A 27,050-nucleotide genomic window follows, 5' to 3' on the forward strand; every position below is an offset into this window, starting at 1 on the left:
GAATACCTGTTTAGAAACTATCTTACCTCTGAAAAGGAAGGAACCACCCTTTACTATCTTGTAACATGTTCCTCAAGCTTGAACAAATCCAGTTTATATTCCCTTATCAGTTGCTGTAGGCTGTGGCTTTTATCCAATAAATCAGAGACTTTGTAAGTTAAAGTCAACCAGTCACTCTGTGCCTCCTGCAAGCAAGTGAAGATGTTCAGAGGAGGAAGATAAAGGGGCAGCAAGTCCTGACAAGCCAAAGGGATCTTTTCAGAGTACCCTGTGGACAGAAATCATTGAACTGCCTTCCCAGTCTTTCCTTACACCCATGACACCAATTTTTTTTTTTGGCTATCTATGTGTGAGTAGGTGGAGGATTTTCCAATGGGTTAGAGAACTATATATTGACAGTTCATAATTGTTTACCTGCAGCTAGAATCTATTTATTTATAATAAATAGTCATTCTTATTAAGTACAGAAACCTGGTCTGTGCTTTCTGTCAGCTAAATTTAAAAGACAGATGAATTGGGAAATTTTGTGCACTCATAAAATCTTTAACTTTTGTAACAACTGCAGAAATGGGGCTTGTTTTCCAGTGACCCACCCCAGTGAGTATCCTAGTGAACACCATCACCCAACAAGAAAGAATTTAATCAATATCCCTTGTTGCTCAATGCCATAACCATCACTGAATGCCTACTATCAACATCTGGTGTCACACTGACCAAAACTAAACATACCAGCCACATAAATAGTGTGGCTGGTCAGAAGCTAGGAACTCTGTAGCAAGTAACTCACCCCTGTTTCCCCTTGGCTAACACCTGCAAAGCACAAGTCAACAGCATGATTTCAAATCACTCGGATGGTGCAGCTCCAACCAATATGCAAGAAGCATGACTCTATCCAGAACAAAGCAGTTCACTTGCTCGGCAACCTATCCAATACCATCAACAATCAATCCCTCCACCACCAATGCACAGTGGCAGCAGTGTCTGCTATCGACCTGATGCATGACATTAAACCCCCATTGCTCTTTCAACAGCACCTTCTAAACCCATGACCTCTATCACCTCAAAGGACAAGGACAGCATATCCATGGGAACACGATCAACTGCAAGATCCCCTCTAAGCCACACACCATCATGAATGGAACTGAATCACCTTTCCTTCACTGTCACTGGGTCAAGAATCCTAAGACTCCCTTCCTAATAGCCTTGTGAGTATCCCTATGCATCAAGGACTGTCGTGATTCAAGAAAGCTGCTCACCACCACCGTCTCCTGGGAAATTAGAAATGGGCAATAAATGCTGTCCTAACCAATGCAACTTGCACCCAGGAACAAATAAATTAAAATAATGCTATTCATGTGAGGCATATGGATTTTCTAAAGGCATTTGATAGAACTCTGCACAACAGAATTGTGAGCAAAATTAGAACTTTAAAAACTGCTAAAACGAGACTGGAATTGTAGCTTTTCATTTTGCACTCATCAGAACTAGGATGCAAGAAACAGACGTGAAATTAAAAAGACAATTTCACAGAACAAGAGAGTACTATTGGTTAGGCCATCATTGGCATGGAGATACAGCAAGAACAGTTAACTGGCAATCTTAATTCTAGGACCAGGTAGGAAGTTTCTGATTGGTCAGGTCATTGTCATGGGGATGTAGCAGAAACTGCCTGTCTTTATAACTGCTTTGTTGACAAAGGTACAATGCATCCGCAACTTCTTATTGCCTACTTAAAACAGGGTCCTATGTACTTTCATATTAATTTCCGGCACGCACAAATGCATCAGACTGCAAGCCCAACTAAAGATCTTAAGTTTAATGTTCAGGGCACAGTGGCAAAATATGCAGATCATACAAAACTTGAAAATGTAATGAATGAAAATCAGGATAGTATAGAATTTCAAAAGGACATAGACAGGTTGGTGGACTTGAGCAAATAAGTGGTAGCTGAAATTTAATTCAAGGAAGTCTGCAGTGATTCATTTTGCTGGGAAGAATGGAGAGAGTTAACATAAAGGGTACAATTTTAAAGGGGTGCAGGAGCAGAGGTAACTGGTGTATATGTGCATATATCAGTGAAGGTGGCAGGACAGGTAGAGGGAGTGGTTAATAAAGTAGACAGTATTCTGGGCTTTATCAAGGGAACATAGATTACAGAAGCAAGTAAGTTATGTTCAATCTATTGAAAACACTAGTTTGGCCTCAAGTGGAGTACTGCATTTATACTGGATTACAAATGCAGTACTGAATTTTCAACTTCAAAAACCAAGGTGAAGTTCAATGGAACTGGATTCCATCAAAGTAGAAAACAATAAAATAAAAGACAAGGTAAACTGGAAAGCAGAAATTAAGTGATATGAAGACTGGGTTTCAAAACCATACTTTTGTGAATTCTATCAAGAGACATTAGTGTCACTGATAAAGCCAGCATTTGCTGCTCATCCCTGACTGCCCTTGAACCACTGCAGTTCCTATGGCATAGGTACACAACAGATACAGCGGCAGTGAAGGAATGGTGATGTTGATGAGCTGGGCTCCTCCTTCAATGAAGATGGGGATATTTTGGGTGTCTGCTCCTCTAGTTATTTGGTTAATTGTCCACCTTTATTCATGATTCAGTATGGCAGGGCTGCAGAGTTTTGCAATGGTCGATATATTCCAGAGTTGCTTCAGTCCATTGATCATATGTTGCTTCTGCAGTTTGGCATGCAAGTTGTCCTCTGTTATAACTTCACTATTGTAACAGCGATAGGCTAAAGATACCATAGCTTTAACCAAAGTGAGGGTGGTTCCCAAACCAACCCTTTTTTGTAAAGTCCAAATCTTTCAAAGCACAAATAATGTCACAGAGCAGCAAAAAAAAGAAATTCAACAACACAGAAATGAATATGCAAGTACATTGTGAAAGTGCTTTGGTAACTGTGTCTCCAATGATCACCACATATCTTCCCTATTTGCATATGTTTGAGCAGAGTATTGCTCAGGATTTGCTAGGATACTGCCCATCAACAGACATAGTGACAAAATGCAAATATCAGGTTAACCTTAAAGCAATGCCAACTATATTCAAATCTCTAGAGTGGTTGATCCGTATAAAATAACATGCTAGTCTGCACAATTGCTCTATCTGGAATTGACTATTCCATAATGTTTACACGGCACTTTGTACTTATGATGCAAAAGACCTATTCGACCAAGATAAAATCTGAAAGCTGCTGAATTGCTAATGTAGTGTAATGTGTAATTTGATATTTATTGTTGTTAAATAGTACCTTTACACAAAAATCTAACGAAATCTGAAGTGACTGCTGTTGTTCCTCCAATTGGACTATTTTAAAACTGGCCCACGTTTCCTTGTTTTTCCTTCTTAGAACAAGTAGAATAGCCTCTCTAATATGTCAACCTGGCTGTAATGACTACTTACTCATAAGATTTATATGCGAAACTAGCATTTGTTACTCTCTACTCAAACCATATTTGAGAAAAACATAATGATATATTGTCCTCCAAGGCAATAAAACAGTAACCTTTTTAGTTTGAATTATATAATCAGGTTCAGAATCATTTTCTTGCTCAAAGTGAAAGCAGTCAATAAAATAGGTCGTAGATAATAGCATTATCATGACTTAACCACACATATTACTTTACTTACATTTGCTACTGATCAAAATGGTACTGTTAAAAAAACTTGAAACTCACATAATTTTGAACTGCCTGTGCTTGTGAAATAAATTGCTGTGAGTGTGGGTCTCCTAACTCATTGGTATAGGTGAGGTTAGAGATTTCTAGACTTCCACTCAGGTAGAAAATGGAGATGGCAGGCGCTGAAAAGGAGAACAATCACACCTTACATCCACATTCTGTAGATTGTATCTACATGGAACTTCTGCTAAGTTGAAATAGACACTCAAGCTAAACTTATACGGCACTGTCAAACACCTAGACAGTAGTTGCTTGACTTCTAATTTATGTAATCAAAATACAGGATTTAAACTTACACAAACAGTAACAAAGAACAACAACAATTATTGCTGCTGTTAGAGAGATTACGGGCAATGAGCCAAGGATCCATCTTCTGCAGGGTTCACTTCTTGCCAACCTGTAGGAGGAGAACTCCAGAGGGCAGAGGTAGGTTTTGAGTGCTAATGGACCAACAGAATGGGCCGATGAGAGATTGAGACACTGATCAGTGGGCAAGCTTTCTTTGTTACAATCTGCAATAGGATATTTCTGAAGAAAAAAAAAGTAGAAACAGAATCTGATCACCTAAAGTACACTGGAATTTCTATGATAACTGTCACGCTTACAGTGCAGATGGTGATTCAAACACTTTCATTGTTATTTCAGCTGTTTTTTTTAACTCTATCCATCAAGAAATTTTGATCCTAGTACAGCATATTTGAAAGGCAAAGCTGTGAAAGAAACATATTTTCATTTGTGTCTATGGATACTGAAAAATATTTAAATCAAATGTAACTTTTACAGCTTGCTGTTTTGTTTTAAACTGTGCATCTGAGTGTAGTTTTTATTTTTAATAATAAAAAAATTTAGACTAAAACTTACATTACATCAAGTAACTAGTATATCAGAAAATATGTTTTGTGATTAGGGCAATTATTTTGTTATTACTGACGTATTTCTGGTTTGTTACAAAACGATCTATTGATTCTGAATCTTGGTATTGTAACGTCAGTTTAAGCTTTGCAATTAACGATTAATAACGAACAACTGATTAACGGAAATATACACTCCCTTTTTATCCGAGTCTGTATTTCAGATATCATACATTGGAAATAAATTTTACCTGATGAGAAAATTGCTACTTTCATTGTAATTTTACGAAATCATGAAGTTCAATGAAAAGAAAAGTTGCGTACAAGGCTTTGAGGGTTACCAAGAAATTTTCATCGATAATTTACAAGTATTTTAGAATTGATGAGTTGATTTTTGTTTTTTAAAATAAAAACTTGATTTTAAAAAGCTTCAATTTTATTTTTCCAGTATGACTGTTAAAATTCAGCCGATTTATCTTTCCAGGCGATGACACCTTACCTGTTGCCCACTGGTGAATGTTACCTGTTTTTGTTGATGAGCGACAGCTTCTGAAATACTGAAAACCTCACAGATCCTCCGTTTTGAAAAAGTTAACATCGCCTTACTTCGTTAAAAGCAGAAGCTGCTCAGGATCACACCACTTCCACAACCCTCCAGAGCCACTCCGATCCTACTTTGTCTGCAATGACTCTATAAGCGCCGTTGTGACCAATTTTTACACCAGCCTCTGTGAGCACACGGTCCCAGAAGAGTTTTTGCCCTAGTCTGGCCTCCTGGTGAGCGGGCGAATCGCCACCGGACAGCGAGCCCAGCGGAAAGAGAGCAGCAAATTACAGGCACAGAAACTGCACAGGAACCTTAACCAAAAGTCGATCCAGGGCACGTGTCCTGTGGGAAACTGCGCCGCCCTGAGCCCTGCTGAGAGTCTTGAAAAAGAGCTTTCGGACATAAAACAATCTCATTCGATTAGAGCCTTTTCAATGCTCAAACACCGCGGCCAATTCTGCTGAACGGACGTGTGAGCTCGAATGTGAACTGCTTTTCTGTGCACGGATATATATAGTGTCTAATCTGCCGAGTGTTCACTTGTTATGTACACAACAGTAACAAAGACAGAAATTGCTAGAAAAACTCAGCAGGTCATTAGCTTCAGGCTCCTTCTTTAGAATGGGTCACTGGACCCGAAATTTTAACTCTGCCTTTTCTCCACGGATACTGCTGAGTTCTTCTAGCAATTTCTGATTTCCAGCATCCGCAGTTGTTCGATTATTTTTTGTCACAAGACACAAGCTGGATTTGTTATTTTCTAATCAATCTGCTCAGAGGTTTTTTTTATACACTTCTGGAGCAGGTAGGATTTGAACCCGGTTCTCTTAGATCAAAGGATGGAGCACTGCACCACAAGAGCTGGAAGGGAAAGTAATCATAGTCCTACCAGACCATAGGGCTGCTGTCTCATTACAGCATGGACAGGTACATGAATAGGAAAGGTTTAGGGGGATATGGGCCAAATGCAGGCAAATGGAACTAGTTTAGTTTGGGAAACTTGGTCAGCATGGATGAGTTGGACTCAAGAGTCTGCTTCTCTGCTGTATGATTCTATGACTATGGGATAGACTCTATGGGTAGTGGTGAGGGTCACTACACTGCAGACAAGAGCAAGGTTGAGAAAGAGAGTCCTTTATGGTAATCTCAGTTGGAAAAGGAACCTGCTGAGTGTTTCCTGTCTTTTATGGTCAGATCACTGGTGTTACCTGCAAAGGTGGAAAGATGCCACATGTGGATTGTATTGTTGTGTCTGAGTTACTAGATTCGCAAACCTGCAGTTGGAAGCAGAATTTCCTGTCTATCTGCACCCAGGCAGGTATAAAACAGAGACATCGAGGAAATTCGGAAGCTCATCTTTTTTGCATGTGATTATGCTCACCCACCTTTGTTGCTCTGTTTTGCTCTGGGTTCGTAGAAGTGTCTTGCCCCCTTGCTAAAGATCTGGGCAAACGATTTTCCTGCAATTAGCAACTAGTTCAAAACAAGTGTAAGAAGTTCTGAGTTATAATATGTGCCATGCAGAAACAAAATCTGGCGGTCCTCGAGTTTTGGAAAGAAGCCGAAAGAACTGCGGATGCTGTAAATCAGAGACAAAAATAGAAATTGCTGGAAAAGCTCAGCCGGTCTGGCAGCATCTGTGGAGAGAAATCAGAGTTAACTTTTTGGGTCAAGTGACCCTTTCTCAGAAAGTTTTGCCAGACCGGCTGAGCTTTTTCAACAATTTCTATTTTTGTCTCTAGAGTTTTGCAGTTGTTTTTGTGTTGAATTGTAGTTGACCCTCACTAATGTTTTTTTGTTGTGTCTGTAGTTGCATTTGAGGGGCATCTGCCATTTTCGGATTAAAAGAAATGTTTACAAGATAACTTCAAAGCCTATCTGTATGTATTTGGTACAGCTGCTATAATCATGTGATTGGACTTAGCAGGAACAGAAACTTCTCAGAAGTCAGAGTGGGTCAGATGAACTATTGCATTAAAAATTGCTTCAGCGACATTTATGTTTATGAGAAACGTTTAAAAAAAGCTACATACTCGAATTGCACATTGTCCCTGTCATTAACGATGTAGAATTTCACAGAATTTCATAGAATCCCTACAGAGTGGAAACAGGCCATTCAGTCCAATGGGTCAACAATGACCCTCTGAAGAGCATCCCACCCAGACTCATCCCCCTATCCTATCCCTATAACCCTGCATTTCCCATGGCTAACACACCTAGCCTGCACATCCCTGAACACTATGGGCAATTTAGCATGGCCAATCCACCTAACTTGCACATCTTTGGACTGTGTGAGGAAACTGGAGCATCCAGAGGAAACCCACGCAGACACAAGGAGAATGTGCAAACTCCACACACACAGTTGCCTGAGGGTGGAATTGAACCCAGGTCCCTGGTGCTGTGAGGCATTAATGAGGCTGTTAGTGACTTTGCACTTAAACGACTGTCAATAGCACATTGATCAGGGCATTTCAAAGCAGGCTCAGGAGGCTTGGTGTGGTAACAAGATGAAATTTTATGGTCATGGACTTCGAGGCAGCAATGGCTCTGGTGGAGCTCTGACTGTTTTGTTTGAACAATGTTTCATAGACTTAAATTTTCAACAGGGGGAAGCCTGCTAAAGAACAAGCTGCTCAGATTATTATCTCCTATTTCTGCTGCACTTTTGAGGTGAATTCAATGTGAAATCTAATTGTCCTCTTTAAGAGCAACTGGAAGACTTCTTGATACTCCGCTTCCTGAGAAAGATGTGTCTGCCAGGATCTCACAGTCAACAGTGCTTGTTTGGTAACATCCGTCTAACCAGAATGTCAGACTGGCAGCCATCTGAATATCTCAAATCTTATCCTTTTTGCCTTCAAGAACTAAGATTAATTGGCCAAAGATTCCCAAAGTGAAAAACAGAAATTAGTTTTCTTTTCCCCCTTTACCTGATGTATATATGTGTGTGTTCATGAGTATGTGCGTGTATTTTGGGTTTTTCAAGGGGCAACTATTTATATTTTCATTTTGCAAACTAAGTCTATTAACCAGTTTTGCATCTTCAACGAAGAAGAGTCTGATGAGGAACCCATAAGATCATAAGATATAGGAACATAATGAGGCCAGTCTGCTGCACTTTTCAATCATGGCTGATATTTTTCTCAACCCAATTTACTTATCTTTCCCCATAACCTTTGATACCCTTACTAATCAAGAACCTATCTACTGGACTCGAGCTACTAACTGTTTATCTCTGTACAGATGCTGCCAGACCAGCTGAGTTTCTCCAGCACTTTCTTTTCTTTTTGGGTCAATACACAGGACTCTGCTCTTTGCAGTCAGAAAGAACATTTACCTCACTGGATTTGTTTCAACTCAGTCATTATTCACTGGTTCATTTCTCAGAGCAATATCCTGAACAAACAGCCAGAAAAACATTTTTAATCAAACTGTTCAGACAGGTTATGACACATCTTTGTGGTAAGTGGGACCTGAACCAGGACCTTCTGGTCAAGAGGTAGGGACACTACTGTCCCAAACAGCCCTGACACAGACAATCACTCAACCTGCCTGATTTAAAACTTAAATACAGCCCGGCAGTTAATTGTCAATGATCATTAATGATCATTCTCTAGGGCATCACTTCTACCAATCAGCACTCTAATGCATTATAAATATTGTTTTTACCCCAAAATTGGTGTTCTTTTAAATTGTCCTGTTGAATGCAAGACAAAAAAAACTGATGATAATTTGCCTTTTATTTTGTACAAAAATTACATTGTTAACATGATTGTCTGTTCTTAAACATGCCATGCTAATGTGCATGAATAATGGCTTCAAACTTCCATTTTCATACTTTGAAGAGGAATATACGTGAATTTGGTGGTTCCCAATTGCTTACACTGATTTTCACTTGTGCTTATGTTAATATTCCTACATATTTTAATGCGATTGCAATACATATACAGGTAAGCAGACAACAAAACTTTGTGTCTGGTAGGAAGTTCTTTCCAGGTGTATTTTCCACATTATACCATGACAGCTTGACCTGCCCCATGAAGCTCGCTGTGAGTAGTTCAAATGAAAAAGCAAATGCTGCATCCTTGTTCAAAAAACAACTAGTTGACACCTATGAATCAGAGCGTGAAACAATTGTAGAAAGTGATTCCAATGAAATAATGAACTGAAAGAACGGTAGCAAACTTATATGGGTTAAAATAACTTTCTTAAGGAAAAAGCAAAGAAAGGGGAGCAGGGCATAACTTGTTGAAGTTTAAGCACATACTATACACCACTGGAGTATTTCTTTCTTCCTCTGGGTGAGCATCCCTCACAGTCAAATACAGATCTCGTGGATACTGCCATACATTGGTTTGGATCAACATGAAAAATATAGTATCATCAGTATGTGAAAAAGCAATGCTTTGGATCCTTCAATCAATGTTCCTACCACTGACAGAGTAATTCAGAAACAAATTGGGGTACAATTACATTTTTCCTTGCTTTTATATTTGTATAAAAAGAACAGCAGAGTAACACTTGGATTCCACATTTGAATTCCATTCAAGTATGCACGGAAATAAATTGTGGATATTGACATAATTTTTTTTGTTTTTTTATTAATTACTTTAACTTCCTCCTATTTTTGATAGGACGGAGAATATTTCAAGTCTTTTTTGAGAATGGCACTTTCCTCTCCCAGAACTGCACTAACTTGGATCTCTTCATAATACAGAACGGTTATACTTAATCCTTGCATCACATAAATCCTCACACACAAGTAATTGGAGTAAAAGTAATTTCCAATGCAAGTACAGCTTATCAGATCACTACTGTAACTTCGCCAAATCAAAGGAAAAAGTATATCAAAATCAAAATCTTTTGAATTAAACCAAGGTACAAGGTTTCGCAATTTAGAAGGTAACTTAACACTTTAAGGAGCACAAATAAGGCATAGGATGAGTTCCTGTGATTTGTTTTATATTCATTCATGGGATGTGGACATAGCTGGCAGGGCCAGCATTTATTGTGGTGATGGTGAGCTGCTTTCTTGAATCGTTGCAGCCAATGTGCTGTAGGAAGACCCACAATGCTTTGGATCCTTCAATCAATATTCCTATCACTGAGACGGTCATTGTGAAATGAATTGACATACAATTACAATTACTCGAAAGTTTAAAAAAGATGTGACTATTTTCTACTTTGTTCCAGTTTGTTTTCTGTAAAACAATACGAAATGTAATGTGATTGTGGTTTATTCACTTTTGACAGGAAATATGGCTAATGCCTGATCTTTGAAAACTTTACCAGTTACTGACTAAGAATGGATATTTCCTGTCACCCCTCTGCTTTCTGTTGCTTAATCAAAGTGAGATTTCTTCAAATACAGTAAACAATAACTCAGTCTCCAAACTGCACTTCAAGAGATTTTCTTAAGCTAAAGTAAATGCAATGAACTGTACAATATTTATCCTTTCTGTCAAGCAGTAAATATCCATAGCTTGAAATTAGCTCCAAAAGATAAAATAAACTTGGTATATCTAGAGTTTTTTCTCACCTATGGTGTTTATCATGATAAACATAAAAATAGAGGTGAATCACTCAGTTTCTAGATCTTGTGCTAATGTATTATTATTTCTACATTCCCAGAAAACAACGTATTCATTCTACAATAATGTTATTTAAAACAACAACTCCTTATGGAGTGCAGAGCTGTGTTTTAAACCATTATATTAAAGTTGGGAAACTGAATTTAAATTTTCAACTGCTTTTGCATGTTATATCTGCAACGTAAGTGTTCACATGCATAATTTTCACTGTCTTATAATTTTGGAAATTATTTTTTCATTTAAATAGCATAATTGAAGAGTTATATTTACCTTATTATCATTTTGATAAATATGTAATCCTTCTTAATGTAAACACATTGAAAAGTCACACTAAGTTCCATTATATAATCCAAATGTGTAACTATGTAAAATCATCAATAATTGGTAAAGTAGAGACATGCTGCTGGATCCACGTGGCAAACTTTGATACTCTTGTGTAGACCCCAGGATAATTTTCTCTTCCACATCCATGGCCCCAACTAACAATGCCAGTCAGAAACCATCTTCCACCAATTCTTTCCTGACAAGATAATGGTCCACCAGAGTCACCCTGCAATATTAATCAAAGTCCTGAAAAGACTGACAATGAAAATAAATATTATAAATTTAAAACATTATCGATCAGATTTTTCCAAAAAGAATGGTGTCTGAAAGGCACATCAATCACTCGGAAGTTGGTCAGTGTTGTGTGTGCTGCAGAACTAACCACCACTGGATAATTGTTTTGATAGAGTGCTGGCACCAATCCTCATTTCTAATCAACTTGTTCAGAGATGTTATTGCACACCCATAGAGCAGCCAGGTCTCCTGGTTCAGAGATGGGGTCACTAAAGCCCATAATCACAAACCTATCAACTCATCGCTCTTACTTATTGGCAGTCTTCAAACCTCGGCTCCCAGAATATTATCTGGGTCTCTGGATTAATAGTCCAGCAGTAATGTCACTAGGCTAATGCCTTCCAAGCACTGTGCATTAATTTAGGCAACCTCAGCTGTTGTGGGAATTGAATTCATGCTATTGGGCATCACTGCACTACAAATCAGCTGTGCAGCTAATGAGCTAACCAACAGTACAAACTTTTTTTTTCTATACTATGTCTAAGGGCCTATTTGATTAACAGTACTCCCCAGGGCTAACCTGTGAAATATTTCAGATTGCATGGAGCTTAATGCAGCCTTCAACATGAACCCTTTCAGAGCCATTATCTCATACAAAAGTCAATGAGTTACAAATTGCCACATAGTGTTGACTGGTGTGTTCTGTTTCACTGTGAGCAGTGTGAAACCAGCATCTTACAAGTTAAAAATCATAATTTTCATAAGCCTGTTGTATTTGTATATGACTAGTTACTAATTCCAATAATTAGCAGCATTAGTACTCTTTTAAGAACATGTCATTATCGATGACTTCCAAATGTGCCTTGCTGGTCAGAAACTAAACAAGATGCTTTCAAAAGAGGAATAAGGCTGTTCTTTGCAAAGGAACAACATGCAGAGTTATAGGGAGAAGATAGGAGAATGGCACAATGTAAGTTGTTCATTCACAGAGCTGGTATGGGCATGATGAGCAAATGGCTTCTTTCTGTGCCATGAAGTATTTGTGAGAAGGGCTGAGTTTCATTCCGTTTGGGTGTGACTTGGTCTCAGAGATAATAAAACTGTAAAATTTTAATATATTTGTTTCTTATTTTACCTTCTTTTGCATCCAATCTTTCCTGTCCTCTTTATTTCTCTTTCAGTATGATTTCAAATGGAATTCCCCAACTTTATTTTATCCCAGTCATTGGTCATTCCACTGCTTATTTCTCAATTATAGAATTTCAATGGTTAATGAAATATACTGTTTGTCCCACTATTCACTAAGATCCCAGATATCCATGGACAAAATTAGAACTCCAATGTCAGTTAAAACACTAGAAGCCCCACCAAGTTCTCAACATTAATGATACCTTGCAGGATCTTTGTAGCCTCCTGAAACATGTATTAACACTTGCTGAGTTTTGAGGAAAGGTCACTCGACCCGAAACATTAACTCTGATTTCTTTTCACAGATGCTGCCAGACCTGCTGAGCTTTTCCAGCAATTTCTGTTTTTGTTTGCGTTTGTTGTTAAAAATAGCTGGACCTGAGAGCTGTGCATGACTCTGGGCTGAAGGGTCTGTTTCTTATAACTCTATGACTGTGAGATGTGGGGTAACCTCCTGGATCAGGTCCTAAAGCTTTTTGGGCTAGTAGGGTAGGGTTGTAGGCAGGATGGCCAGGGCCATGAGATCACCATAGCCTTCAATTGCTTTGTCACGGACTACTCTCACTCTGTCTTCAGGGAACATCAGCCTCATCTCCTACCTGCAGCATGGATTATGGGGGTAAGTTTTCAAGGCCTCGGTAAGAACTTCAGTCTACCCCATGATGTAAGTGGTGCTAAAACTCTGATATACAACACTTGCTGGCACAAATGTGATGTTGTTACTGCATATGCTGAGGAGAGGAATAGATGAGGTGCCTGTCTATATAATGATTTGACGCAAAAGTAATCATCAATTGTTAATAAAGCACTGGATTGTTTGAGTTATGCAGGGTTTGAGACTAGCCTTGAGCAAATTTAGCAGTAAATTCTCCAAATGCCGCTCTTCCAGTTCCCCATTGGACCCCTCCACTTCTGGGGTTTTCTATTGAAAATGGCAGCAAAAAATGCACTATATATGGGGGGTGCACAGAAATGGTATGATATGCTTGCAATAATTTGCTTTATGGGAATACTGAGTTTACAGTTGCAAATAGCTTATTTAATTGAAGACAGGCCAATTCGTTGCACAGGATATAGTGGTTTTGAACTGCTACAGTGATATGAACAGAGGAGGGAACTAATCCAAATATGAAAATGAGCCTGATCGTAGACAAGCAATCAAATCAGGAACGTGTCATGGTGGGAACAGATTTCTGAGAGTTTATAAAAGTGGAAAATCCTGTTTTATCACCTTTATCATGTCATCTTTTATTGTTTCTGAGTCATGGAAACCAACAGTTACTTTCTGCACTTTCTGCATTAGGATCTACTTTTGTACTTACTGTGGTATCAATAAAATGCAAAAACTCCAGTATAATTTAATCATGAAATATACTTCAATTATTTTGACTATTAGCAAAACATAGAACATAGAACATAAACAGTACAGCACAGTACAGGCCCTTTGGCCCACGATGTTGTGCTGAACTTTTTACCCTAATCCTAAGGTCTATCTAATCTCCACCCCTACCTTATACACTCACCCATATGCCTATCTAATAGCCGTTTAAATGCCCCTAATGAGGCCGACTCCACTACCCTCTCCGGCAATGCATTCCACGCCCCAACCACCCTCTGAGTAAAGAACATACCTCTTACGTCTCCCCTATATCTACCTCCACTCACTTTAAAACTATGTCCCCTCATAATAGCTACCTCCACCCTCGGAAAAAGTCTCTGGCTGTCCACTCTATCTACACCTTTGATCATTTTGTACACCTTTATCAAGTCACCTCTCATCCTTCGTCGTTCTAAAGAGAAAAGCCCTAGCTCTCTCAACCTTTCCTCGTAAGACCTTCCCTCCCTCCAGGCAACATCCTGGTAAATCTCCTCTGCACCTTTTCCAACACTTCCACATCTTTCCTATAATGAGGCGACCAGAACTGGACACAATACTCCAGAGGTGGCCAAACCAGGCTTTTGTATAGCTGGAGCATAACTTCACGGCCCTTGAACTCAATCCCTCTATTAACGAAAGCTAACACACCATATGCCTTCTTAACAACTCTATCCGCCTGGATGGCAGCTTTCAGGGAACTGTGGACATGAACCCCAAGATCCCTCTGCTCTTCCACACTGCCAAGAATCTTTCCGTCAACCCTGTATTCTGCTTTCAAGTTTTTCCTTCCAAAATGAATCACCTCACACTTTTCAGGGTTAAACTCCATCTGCCACTTTTCAGCCCAGCTCTGCATCCTATCAATGTCCCTTTGTAACCTAGAACAGCCCTCCGCACTATCCACAACTCGACCCACCTTCGTATCGTCTGCAAACTTACTAATCCACCCTTCCACTCCTTCATCCAAATCATTTACAAAAATAGAAGAGGACTCAGAACAGATCCTTGTGGTACACCACTCATAACTGAGCACCATGTTGAATATTTTCTGTCCACTACCACCCTTTGTCTTCTAAGGGTCAGCCAATTCTGAATCCAATCTGCCAGATTTCCCCCTATCCCATGCCTCCTTACCTTCTGCATGAGCCTACCATGGGGAACCTTATCAAATGCCTTACTTAAATCCATGTATACCATATCCACTGCTCTACCTTCATCCACATGTTTGGTCACCTCTTCAAAGAATTCAATAAGGTTTGTGAGGTATGATCTACCCCTCACAAATCCATGCTGACTATCACTAATCAAACTGTGCCTTTTGAAGTGATCATAAATTCTATCTCTCAGAGCCCTTTCCAATAATTTGCCCACCACTGATGTAATGACAGTTCTGTAATGATGCTACATTATGGTAGCTGAATCTAGTATTGAGCTAGATCAATACTAATAAATTCAATGTGCATAAAGATATGCAATGGAGTTGATAATTCATTGTTTCAATTGCCACAAGTCTGATCTGTCAGATTTGTACATCTTACATCAGTAAATAGACGTGTTTGCCCAGGCAGCTATACTGGCCACAAATGCAGAGTATTACAACTGTTTAAAATTTGCATACATAGCAAGTTAAATAGATCTCTCTGCAAATATGCACATGGCTGCATTAATTTTTCAACCACACAGGAAAGCCTACTTTGTGTGACTGATCTTCCCTTAACAAGTCTCTCGAGATATCAGATAAATTGCGTCTATTCTAAATCAATGGGTTCTGAGATAGCTGATATATCCAATGCATAATCTGCAAACTCTCTCACAGGGAGGGTACTTGGTGCTTTTTGGGACAGGAAGGTGAGTTGTTTACAGGTTTGTGCACTATCCCTGTATCTTGGCTTTGCCTCTAGTTGGTCCCAACAAAGCTTTTTGATGTGTTTTGTGCCTTCCCAAATAAATTTCCATTTTGGTCAGTCAGAAGTCGGCAACTCCCATGTGCTGACAGATTTATTTGATTTCTCCGGGGTGCTTCAAGATATCCCTAAAGTGTTTCCATTCTTCTCCTGGGAGTCTCTAGTTGTGAATGAATTCAGAGGTAGTTATGAATGACTGAGGCCTCAATGCTAAGCATGTTGTTTTGGGAGAAGGCACTTCTGGATGGCTTTTCTTGCCACCTAATTTTGAAAATTTTGTGACGGCAACACAGATTAAAACAAGCTGCATGGTGTGAATGATGTGGCATTTTTCAAAAACTATTGAAATGTTAGTTACAAAGAACAGCTTTTCTTCATTCATACGTGGGACGTAGACATCATTGCTTTGGTTGGCATTTATTGCCCATCCCTAACTGCCTGGAGGGCAGTTAACTGTCAATCATATTGCTGTGGGTCTGGAGGCACATGTAAACTAGACTAATTAAGGACAGCAGATTTAGTTATCATCATAGTCAGAGATGTACAGCATGGAAACAAACCCTTTGGTCCAACGTGTCCAAGCCAACCAAATATCTTAAATTAATTTTGGCCCATATCTCTCTAAATACTTCATATGCATGTACCCATCCAGACGTCTTTTAAATGTTGTGATTGTAACTGCCTCCATGATTCCCTCTGGCAGCTCATTCCATACACGCACCACCTTATGAATGAAAGTTTCCCCTTAGATCCCAATTATATCATTCCCCTCTCACATTAAACTTTGCCCTCTAGTTTTGGACTTCTCTACCGTGGGAAAAATATTTTGGCTATTTACCCTATCCACATCCCTCATGATTTTATAAACATCTATAAGGTCACCCCTCAGTCTCCGACGCTTCAGGGAAAATAGCCCCAGCCTATTCAGCCTCACCCTATAGCTCAAACCCTTCAGGACATTAGTAAATCAGATAGATTTTTACAACTAAGTCATGGTCATCACTTCTTTCTTATTCCAGCGATTTACTGAATTCAAGTTGTGCCATTTGCCATGGTATGATTCAAACCCATGTCACCAGAAAATTAACTCGGGGTTCTGGATTATTATTCCAGAGGCATTATCACGGCACCTCTGCCTCCCCTTCGGCTGTTATACACTAAACAATTGCATATGTAGTCTTTCTGAAAAGGGCAATGTTTTTCCACCAATAATTGTGTAAAATACAGCATTGCTCACTATTTCTGTTTTTCTTGGTGACTTGGTATTTTCATCCATTGAGGGGAGACTGTGCAACGCTGGAAATAGTGTCAATGCTCTGAGCCAGCTGGATTCAAATCCCATCTGTTCCAGAGCTCTGAACATGTTGATTAGAAAATATCTATAATGCTGGAAATAGAACATCTGAATGTTCATCAATTGTTAGTAAAAACGTTAACAGTTAAGTTCAATTTTAACTCTGGTAAAGGTATTTGCCTTTCTACTTACACGACAAGCATCTCTTTTCCCTGAAAGTAATCCTGCACAGAGCATGCGTGGAGTGACAAGTCCATAGGTGGAACGGCAGAGTGACTGATTCATGATTTCAACCTCTGCTTGTTGAAGAACTGTAGAATCACTGCTATCTTCAGGCAGGCAAAAAAAAAATTACAAAAGCATTACTTAACTTTGATCAGTTTTATTATGCTCAGTAGAATTTTTAACACTTAATTCAGTATTTGGGGAAAGGCAATAATTTCATGATTATGTCACTTAACCAGCAATCAAAAATCTCACGCTAATCCACTAGGAACATATGTTCATCTCTGACTATGGCAGCTGGTGGAATTTGAATTTCATTAATAAGCCTGAAATTCAAAGCTACTCTCAGTCCTGGTGACTATGAAACAATCATTGACTGCAGTAGAAAACATTCAGCATGTCAGTATCCTTTAAGGATGCAAACCTACTATCCTTGTTTAGCCTCTGTGTAACCCCAGATCCATAGCAACATGGTTCGCTCTTAATTGCCGTCTGAAATGGTATAGCAAGCCACTCAGTTCAAGCCTAATTAGGGATAGGCAACAAATGCTGACCTTGTCAGTGACAAGTCCCTTGGTCAGGACACTACCACGGTGCCACAAGAACACTAACAATGGTGCCAGACGTCAACCAGGAATGACATTTTGTACTCCTTTGGCACAATGATCATGTCTCTGCCTCTGGGCTAGTAGGTCTGAGTTCAAGTTCCGCATCTCTTGATGGTGTGTCATGACATGTATGACTGCTCTAAATATTTAACAATGTCCTTCACCTACGTACATGAAAAATACATGATTATGGTAGGTAAGGTGATGACCAAGTGATATTGTTGCTAGTCTAGTAATGTAGAGATCCAGGTAATGTTTTGAGGACCTAGCATATGGAGGAATTTGGATTTAGTTTACATTTCTAATTTAAAAAAGAAACAGCATTAAAACTCTAATGAGGGTGGATGACACTGAATAGAGGGAGATCTAGCTAGTTGGATGTAGAACTAGCTTGAAGGTAGAAGACAGAGGGTGATGGTGGACAGTTGCTTTTCAGACAGGAGGCCTGTGACCAGCAGTGTGCCACAAGGATCAGTGCTGGGTCCACTGCTTTTCATCACTTGTATAAATGATTTGGATTTGAAATTAGGAGGTATAGTTAGTAAGTTTGCAGGTGACAGTAACATTGGAGGTGTAGTGGACAGTGAAGAAAGTTACCTTAGAGTACAATGGGATTTGATCTGATGAACCAATGGGCCAAGGAGTTGCAGATGGACTTTAATTTAGGTAAGTGTGAGGTACTGCATTTTGGAAATCCAGGAAGGACTTATACTCTTAATGGTAAGGCCCTGGGGAGTGTTGCTGAACAAAGAGACCTTGGAGTGCAGGTTCATAGTTCCTTGAAAGTGGAGTCCCAGGTAGACAGGATAGTGAAGAAGGCGACTGGTATGCTTGCCTTTACTGGCCAATGCATTGAGCATAGGGGTTGGGAGGTCATATTGCGACTGTGCAGGATATTGGCTAGGCCACTATTGGAATACTGTGTGCAACTCTGCTCTCCCTGCTATAGGAAGAATGTTGTGAAATTTGAAAGGGTTCATAAAAGATTCACAAGGAATTTGCCAGGGTTGGAGGATTTGACCTATAGGGAGAGGCTGAATAGACTGGGGCTATTTCCCTGGAGCATCGGAGGCTGAGGGGTGATGTTATAGAGGTTTATAAAATCATGAGGGGCATGGATAGGGTAGAGGTGAGACCTTTTCCCCGGGGTAGGGGAGTCCAAACCTAGAGGGTATACATTTAAGGGGAGGGGGAAAGACTTAAAAGGGAACTAAGGGGCAATTTTTTCACACAGTGGGTGGTGCGTGTATGGAATGAGCTGTCAAAGGAGTGGTGGAGGCTGGTACAATTACAACATTTAAAAGGCATCTGGATGGGTATAGGAATAGGAAAGGTTGAGAGGGATATGGGCCAAATGCTGGCAAATGGGGCTAATTAATTTAGTATATCTGGTCGGCATGGACAAATCAGACCAAAGGGTCTGTTTCTGTGCTGTACATCTCTATGACCATGAAACTATCATTGATTGTAACAAAAACCAATTTGAGGAAGGAAACTATCTTACCTGATCTGGCCTAAATGTGACTCTACACCACATAAATGTGGTTAAGCATTTACCTGCATCTGAAGTAGCCTAGCAAGCCATTCAGTTGTCACAAAGGGCAACTAGGGATGGGCAATAAAGGACGGTTCTGAGGAAGGGTCACCAGACCTGAAACATTAACTCTGATTTTTTTCTTCACAGAAGCTGCCAGACATGTTGAGTTTTTCCAGCAACTTCTGTTTTGGTTCCCGATTTACAGCATCTGCAGTTCTTTCGGTTTTTAATCACTAGGATGGTTACTTTGCCTGACTTTGATCACCATCTAAGTTGAAGGAATCTCACACCAGGTTCTACCACTGATAAAGAAAATAAAAACTTATTTATTATAATGAACTTATCCTTTCATAAATGGCAAAATAGATTATTAATTATAAATATGCAACTTAAACTATACCTTCTTTAGCTTCGAATATGCACACATTCATTCACAAATAGTATAAGCAATACACCCAAGGTAAACTGTTGTGCAGGAACATTATGAATGGAAATAATAGGCAAAAAGGAACAAAATCTGGAGATCAAGAGTCCAAATCACAAGAGTGGAAATAAATTGATTTTCTCATACGTTTTTTTTGGTTTGTGGTGATAATATCTGGTTTTCTCAACTGCAATGATTCACAAATCAGTAGCCATTCAGTTGAACTTAGATCTTTTATTTTGAAGTTGTTCCTTTTGGAATTGTTTAGTGCGGATTTTCTTCCACTCACAGAGGAGAAGAAGGAGGAGGAGAGCGATAGAGAGAGAGAGGGAGAGATCTGGCTTGTTTGCCAGCTGTTGGAGGTCTGAGCACCACTGCTCCTTTCAATTCTGTGACAAAACTGCTACTTAAAACCAACTCAATAGTGATTGCTGGGCATTTTAAAGGCATCTTGGTGCCAGCTAGTCTCCAAATGAATCTAAAGTAATGAACAACTCAGTTCAACTTTTGTCTTGAGTTATAAAAATAACAAATTCATTTTCTGTAACACAACAGCGCAAACATCTATTTTCCAGTTTATACAATTTTATTTGGAAATATGTACTGCTAAAATTTCTGGTGTACGATCATTAATTATTGTTTAATAGCATGCAATTATTTACAAAATTTAAGACAGTAAAACATCCTATGACACTTTAGACAATAAAGATATTTTTGAAATAAGACTAGAAAGTGCTGGAGAAAGTCAGTAGGTTTGGCAGCACCTGTGGAGAGAAAAACAAAGTCCAATATACATCTCTTTTTCTGAACTTGACATTTTTGACACTGAGTAATAGAAGGAGAAGCAGGAGAAAGCATGTTTTGCCTATCCCTAATTGAAAAGGTGCCGGTGAGTCAATTTCTTTAACTTTTACACTCCGTGCAGTGTAGCTTGGTCAAAGAGATTGTTTTCAACAACAAATAAACAAGAAAGACATTAAAGGGGGTGGGGGAAAATTGCAGAGTTTAGGACCAAAGCAGCTGAAGACATGGCCAAAAATGACAAACCTGGAAGGTTTGTGGAAATGGAGGAGACGGGGAGGCATGAGGTCATGGAGAAGCTTGTCAACTAGGATAAGGATTTTATAACTGATGCATTCTGGGATGGATAGTCAATGAAAGTTGGCAAGCTCAGGAGAGATGGGAATTAGATTTCGATGAGCTAAACATAGATATCAGGGTTTTGGGATCATCATGTTCATGTAGGTGAAAGACATGTGGCTGACGAGAACAGCATTGGAATAGTCATATCTGCAGTCATAAAGACATGAATAAGTGTTTCAGCAGCAAATGTGCTGAGGTAGAGTTGAAGTAGAACCATGTTACAGAGGTGGATGTAAGCAGGGATAAGATCCCTGCACAAACCAATAACTTTTAAAACATTATTGAAATGCTCAAAGACCAGCTGAAGGATCACAAAAGATTTGAAGTTTTATAACTCTTATTGTAATAAATTAAATAAAATTGAAGCCTCTATTATCAACATCATAGAGGTTTTCATTGACCAGAAACACAACCGGATCTGCTATATAAATACCATGGCTACGAGAAAGGTCAGAGACTAGAAATACTGTGCCGAGTGACTCACCTCCTGACTCCCTAAAGCCTGTCCATCATTTACAAGGCACAAGTTACAAGTGTGATGGAATATTCCCCAATTGCCTGGTCAACTGTAGCTCCAAAAACCCTTAGGAAGCTTGACCGTCCAGGAAAAAGCAGCCCAATTAATTGGCACCATATCCACTCCCTCCAGCACCAACATTCAGTAGCAGCGGTGTGTAGTAGCTACAAGGTGCACTGCAGAAATTTGCCAAAGATCCTTAGACAACACTTTCCAAATCCATGACTACTTCCATCTAGAAGGACAAGGGCAGCAGATACACGGGAACATTGCCACCAGCAAGTTCCCCTCTAAGCCACTCACCATCCTGACTTGGAAATATATCTCCATTCCTTCAGAATCGCGAGGTAAAATCCTGAATTCTCTCCCTCACACCATTATAAGTCTACCAACAGCACATGGACTGCAGCGGTGCAAGAAGGCAGCTCACCACCACCATTTCAAGGGCAACTAGAGATGAGAAATGAATGCTGGCCAGTCAGCCATGCCCATATCTGACAAATGAATAAAAAAAATTGATTAAACACTTAGTCAGTAACTAATATTCTAACCTACAAAAAAAATCCACCTTTATCATTTTAACATGAGCAAAGTCTCATGCCACAAGTTGTACCTCACTGTTCACTCTCCACAGAACTGAGGTTTTTACAGGAACCAGTCCATTGTCACTCCCAGCTTCTCAATTCTCCCCATTTCACCAAATCACAATGTTGAGTGACTGTCAAAGACACTTCTCTCAGTTTCTGAAGAAGTCCTGATCTGAATCTTAGAGGTGAGAGCTTCTGTGATGATTTATTTCACTCAACTGACCATGTCATGATGACTCTTCCAGATTCCTATATTGTTGCAGGTTGTGTCTCCTTGACATGAGACCGACTTTTCTCCTGTTTTTCTGTTTGGTATCTCACAGAAAGGAAGCACTGTCCTCACTGCTGACCACATTAACTGCTGTCCTTTCTTCCTCTGTGAAACCTCCTTTGCGCTCTGTATGGTATATGGTAGATAGCTTTGCTGCCTCAGAGCACCAGGGACCTGGGTTTGATTTCAGCCTTGGGTGACTGTCTGTGTGGAGTTTGCATGTTCTCTCTGTGTCTGCGTGGGTTTCTGCCAGGCGCACCAGCTTCCTCCCACAGTCACAAAGATGCGCATGTTATGAGGATTGGCCATGCTAAATTGCTCTCTGGTGTCCAGGGATGTGCAGGCTAGCAAGGTTAGCCATGGGAAATGCAGCATTATGGGGACAAAGTTGGGGTCTGTGTGGGATGCTCCTCAGAAGGTTGATGCAGACTGGATGGGCCAGATGGCGCCTTTCCACACTGTAGGGATTCTATGTTTCCATCTATTGAAAATCTCAGAGACTGAAAGTCTATCCACAGTTAGCACAGCTGCTGTTGCTTTGCTTTCAGTTGTGAATATTTACAATTTGCTCCCCTTACATCTCAAAAAATCCCTACCAATATAGAAATTGAGCCATCCAGGCCTGCTGTTAGACCTGATTCAAAGCCGATCACACAAACCTCTTCATTACTCCATTTTACTTCAAATTATAAAAGGGTAACCAACATATAAACTTGTATTTGTAACAGCAGTCTTCGTGATGGTGTGGTTACATGATCAAAAAAAATCACCTTGGGGTTAAGCACAACATCAAAGCTGCAACTGATTCGACACAATTTAAAACAGTTACCAGAAATGGAAACAGTGGGCATGTTCAAGTATACAACTGTAAGTGAGCATTATTGTAATTCCAGTCAAACTTTTCCTCTGTTTAAATTTATATCGAAGTTTGAAAAAATCTATAAAATGTGCCTATATAAATACAGTGCAGTCCTTAAATTTAGTAAAATATTGTGGAACTTCCATGGAACTTCTTACCTGCTTCCTGTTTCTGCCCCCAGCCAGTCACCCAGCATTTCTCTTCATTGGATATCACTTGAGTAAGTGAGGGGACGCAAATTGGTTGGATTACTGATGCAAGTGTATCTGGCCAAGCTGCCTTCAGTTGTAGCAGTGAAATATCATAGTCAAAGTTTCGACTATTATAGTATTCATGAACAAGGATCCTTTTGAGTTCAGTTACAAATTTTGCATTTCCTTGAGAACACATTCCTAAATGAGCTATCCATGACCTGGGATCAGACATTCTTTAAAAAAGAGAAAAAAGCTCTTGTTTCTGGAATACAAGGTTCATTCCACCATACAATACAATGAATTAAAATAACATTCTTAATATTCAACAAGAACTTAATTCTTATTGACACAATAGGTTAAAATCTTATTTTCTATTAACCTTTTTTTTTTATCAACTTGTTCAGAAAAACATTATTGCACACCTCTGGTGCAGGTGGGACTTGAACCTAGGTCTCCTAGACATGGGGTTGAGAAATTACCACTGTGCCACAAGAGGCATTATTTATTTATTATTTATTTTCATTATTTATTATTTTAATGGAGATGGTAAATGGTAGCGTTGTTAATTAATTAATTGACCATTAAATACAAGACTAAAATAAAAAATGAATTTGTATAGCAGCTTTCTCATCCTCAAGATGTCTAAAGCATTTCTCAGTCAATAAAGCACTTTTGAAGTGTAAACATTGTTGTTATTATCATCATGTTAAGAGTGACATGTTGCTTCTTTATCAATATTTTAGTTTATTATTATAAGCAATTTTAGCTTAACCTCAACTTTAACACTAATTCTATCTTTACAGGTTTAACTTTCTTTGGTAACTCTTTTTAAAGCTTGCCAGGAGGAATTATAAGAATGTAAGAATTAATAAACTTATAAAACTCCTGGGGAAAGTGGATGATATTGATACGGAATTTATTCAATTCCAGTAAGTCAAGGATGGTGGTGGCGTTGAATGTTTTTCAGACTAAGAGGCACTTTGTAGTTGTGTTCCCCAAGAGACAGTGTTGGGTCCGTTACTCTTTTGAGTTTTTATAAATAATGTAAACATAGATATAAACAGGAGCATGTAAAGTTTGTATGATACAGAATGTGGAAAATTAATAGATCGTGATAAAGGTAGTTATAGACTTTGGGATAATATAAAATAGTTAAACAGGTAAAAGTGTCAAAGATAGAATTCAATTGAGAAAATTGTGAAGCAAAACACTTTGGAAGGATTGATGGAGAAAAACAATACACTATGAATGGCACAGACTTGGCAAGTATAGATTAAGCAAAGAGACCGTAATGCCTATAAATGCAAATGTTTAAAGGCATATGGATTAAAAAAAATGAGTAAGTTTGGTTTATAGAGGGGTACAAGCAAAAAATATGATACCAGAACTTTTTAATCACAAATTAGGCTTCAGCTCGAATATTGTGCACCATCTGAGTACAACACTTCAGGAAAGATGTAATAGCTGCAGTAAAGGTAAAGGGACATATACTAGGATGTAATTGGGGGTGAGAGTCTACCTGGAGAGATTAGAACAGTTCTCTTTGGAATATAAATGGGTTGAGGTGACCTAGTAAAGGTCTTTAAGATGATGAGAGGATTTGATAGAAAAATATTATTCTCCCTAGTTAAGTGGCAATGTTGTCAAGGAATTAATTGAGTATTGAATACAAGACTAAATGTCATATATTTAAAATAAAGAATCTGAGAGGGGAGATGAAGAGAACTTCTTTCAATTAACTGTTGGAATCTGGAAACAAAGAAAGTGGTGGAAACTGTTGCCATAAATCAAAAAGGATTGAACAGGATGAAGCACCTATAGGGTTGAGAGCAAACTTGGGGAGTAATGTGGTTTGGGGATCACATGAGCTTTCTAAAAGGCCAGTACCAACACAATGGACCTAAAGCCTCCAGTATTGCAGGTTTCTATAATACTATGATTCTATTATATCACAAAATGGATAAAATTCTGATGTATCTGAGTTACATCCTAAAGTCGAATCCTCAGCAACAGAACTGTTCCACTTTTGTGCCAAGAACAGTGTTTCAAGTAATCATAATTTATTTGCTTACTTTTCCCCCTGAAAGCAATGTGCTGCAGATAAGAGCCACTTCTTTGTTATTACTGAAGCTCCACAATATGGTGATCCAGAAAAGTGCAGGCTAACTTGCCAAGGCCACTGTCCTTCATGAGCATTAGATCCTCCTACTATCCGACTGCGCCGCTGCCTCGGAATACCACAATCTGCATGATAGAAATGAAAACAAACAATTCTAGCAAAACTGGAAACAACCAGTGCTTTGATTCACAAACAATCACTATAATATCATTGGTCAAGCATCTTCTTTCAGATCACTCAGGCAATCGAATTGCACATATAAAGTAATACTTATCCAAGAACATTAACTGATCACTGGAGACAAATTGATATTTTACATCAGAATATGTAGAACTTCTAACTTAAAGACAATTAAATTGTCTTAATAATCCTGAATTGCTTAAGATTGACCTTGATTTCAGAAAATAATTCCTCAAAATGAAAATAAATTTTAAGTAAACTCCACCGATAAGTTACCTTATACTTTCTCTGCAGTTAAAAAATGTCATATGAGATAAATTATTCTTCAATAGTATATTCCCCATATAACAGATATGGTACTCACCACAATTCATTTCATCGCTTCCATCTAAGCAGTCTACACTTGTATCACATTTAGCGTTCCTCTTCCTAATACATAGGTTATTCTGACATTTATAGGTGACATTTGTGCAGGGTACAGCTGAAAATGAAAACTAACATTTTAGAATTTTCAAAATATAAATCGATCTGTATATTTCACTCATATTGTTTACATACTCACAGTCTGTGCAATTGAGTTCATCGCTGCCATTCTCACAATCTTTGACTCCATTGCAAATAAAATAGTGTTGTGGAGAATTTGTGTTGCACTCTTTTGGTGGTGGAGCTATTTTAAACCCAACCATAAACAAAGTTAACAGCACATCATGTACAAACATACAAATTAGGAACAGGAGTAGGCCATTCAGCCCCAAAGCCCTCTCTGCTATTCAATAAGATAATAGCTGATCTTATTGTGATCATGGGTTGTGACCTCCAATCTGCATTCCCAACTATCCCCGATAAATTTTCAGCCCCTTGCTTAACAAGAATCTAAGGTGATCAAGGAAACAAGGTGATCAATACTGTGCACGGTACCCCAGGTGTGGTCTCACCAGTATCCTGTATAACAGATGCATCACTTCCCTATTTCTACAACAAAACAGAAAGTGCCGGAGGAATTCAACAGGTTTGGCAACATCTGTGGAGAGTAAAACAGAGTTGACATTTCAAGTCCAGTGACCCTACTTCAGAAGTGAAAGCAGCTGAGAAATTGACGGGCTTTGGATTGTGAGGATGGAAAGGAATGAGATGAAGAGATGGATTTGAAATGTTGACTTCTTTTTCTGTCCACATATGCTACCAGACCTGCTGAGTTTTGCCATCAAATTCTATTTCTGTTTTAGATCTCCAACATCTGCAGTTATTTGTTTTCTTCCCTACTTTTATATTCAATTTCCCTTGCAATAAAGCATAACGTTCTATTAACCTTCCTAATTACTTATTGTGCAGGGCTGGATGAACACAGCAGGCCAAGCAGCATCATAGGAGCA

General features: G+C 39.0%; 2 protein-coding genes across 2 annotated transcripts in view; both read right to left on the minus strand.

Annotated features, from left to right (window-relative positions):
- The window catches only part of LOC109932128 (suppressor of tumorigenicity 14 protein homolog), a 68,442-nt gene extending 57,470 nt beyond the window's left edge, over nt 1–10,972 (minus strand). The window contains exons 1-4 of the mRNA XM_020531362.2: nt 10,962–10,972; nt 5,053–5,158; nt 3,999–4,230; nt 3,700–3,824 (exon numbers count right to left, since the gene is read on the minus strand). Coding sequence (XP_020386951.2) covers nt 3,700–3,824; nt 3,999–4,230; nt 5,053–5,158; nt 10,962–10,972 — 474 coding nt within the window. The remainder of the gene's footprint in view (nt 1–3,699; nt 3,825–3,998; nt 4,231–5,052; nt 5,159–10,961) is intronic.
- An 80-nt stretch (nt 10,973–11,052) lies between these two features.
- tmprss7 (transmembrane serine protease 7) overlaps nt 11,053–27,050 on the minus strand; it is a 73,059-nt gene continuing 57,061 nt past the window's right edge. Inside the window, exons 12-17 of the mRNA XM_048603080.1 lie at nt 26,240–26,344; nt 26,042–26,158; nt 25,451–25,622; nt 23,343–23,611; nt 17,206–17,342; nt 11,053–11,241 (exon numbers count right to left, since the gene is read on the minus strand). Of these exons, the coding sequence (XP_048459037.1) occupies nt 11,053–11,241; nt 17,206–17,342; nt 23,343–23,611; nt 25,451–25,622; nt 26,042–26,158; nt 26,240–26,344 (989 nt within the window). The remainder of the gene's footprint in view (nt 11,242–17,205; nt 17,343–23,342; nt 23,612–25,450; nt 25,623–26,041; nt 26,159–26,239; nt 26,345–27,050) is intronic.

The sequence above is a fragment of the Rhincodon typus genome, chromosome 11, assembly GCF_021869965.1.
Source record: "Rhincodon typus isolate 14 chromosome 11, sRhiTyp1.1, whole genome shotgun sequence".
NCBI lineage: Eukaryota > Metazoa > Chordata > Chondrichthyes > Orectolobiformes > Rhincodontidae > Rhincodon > Rhincodon typus.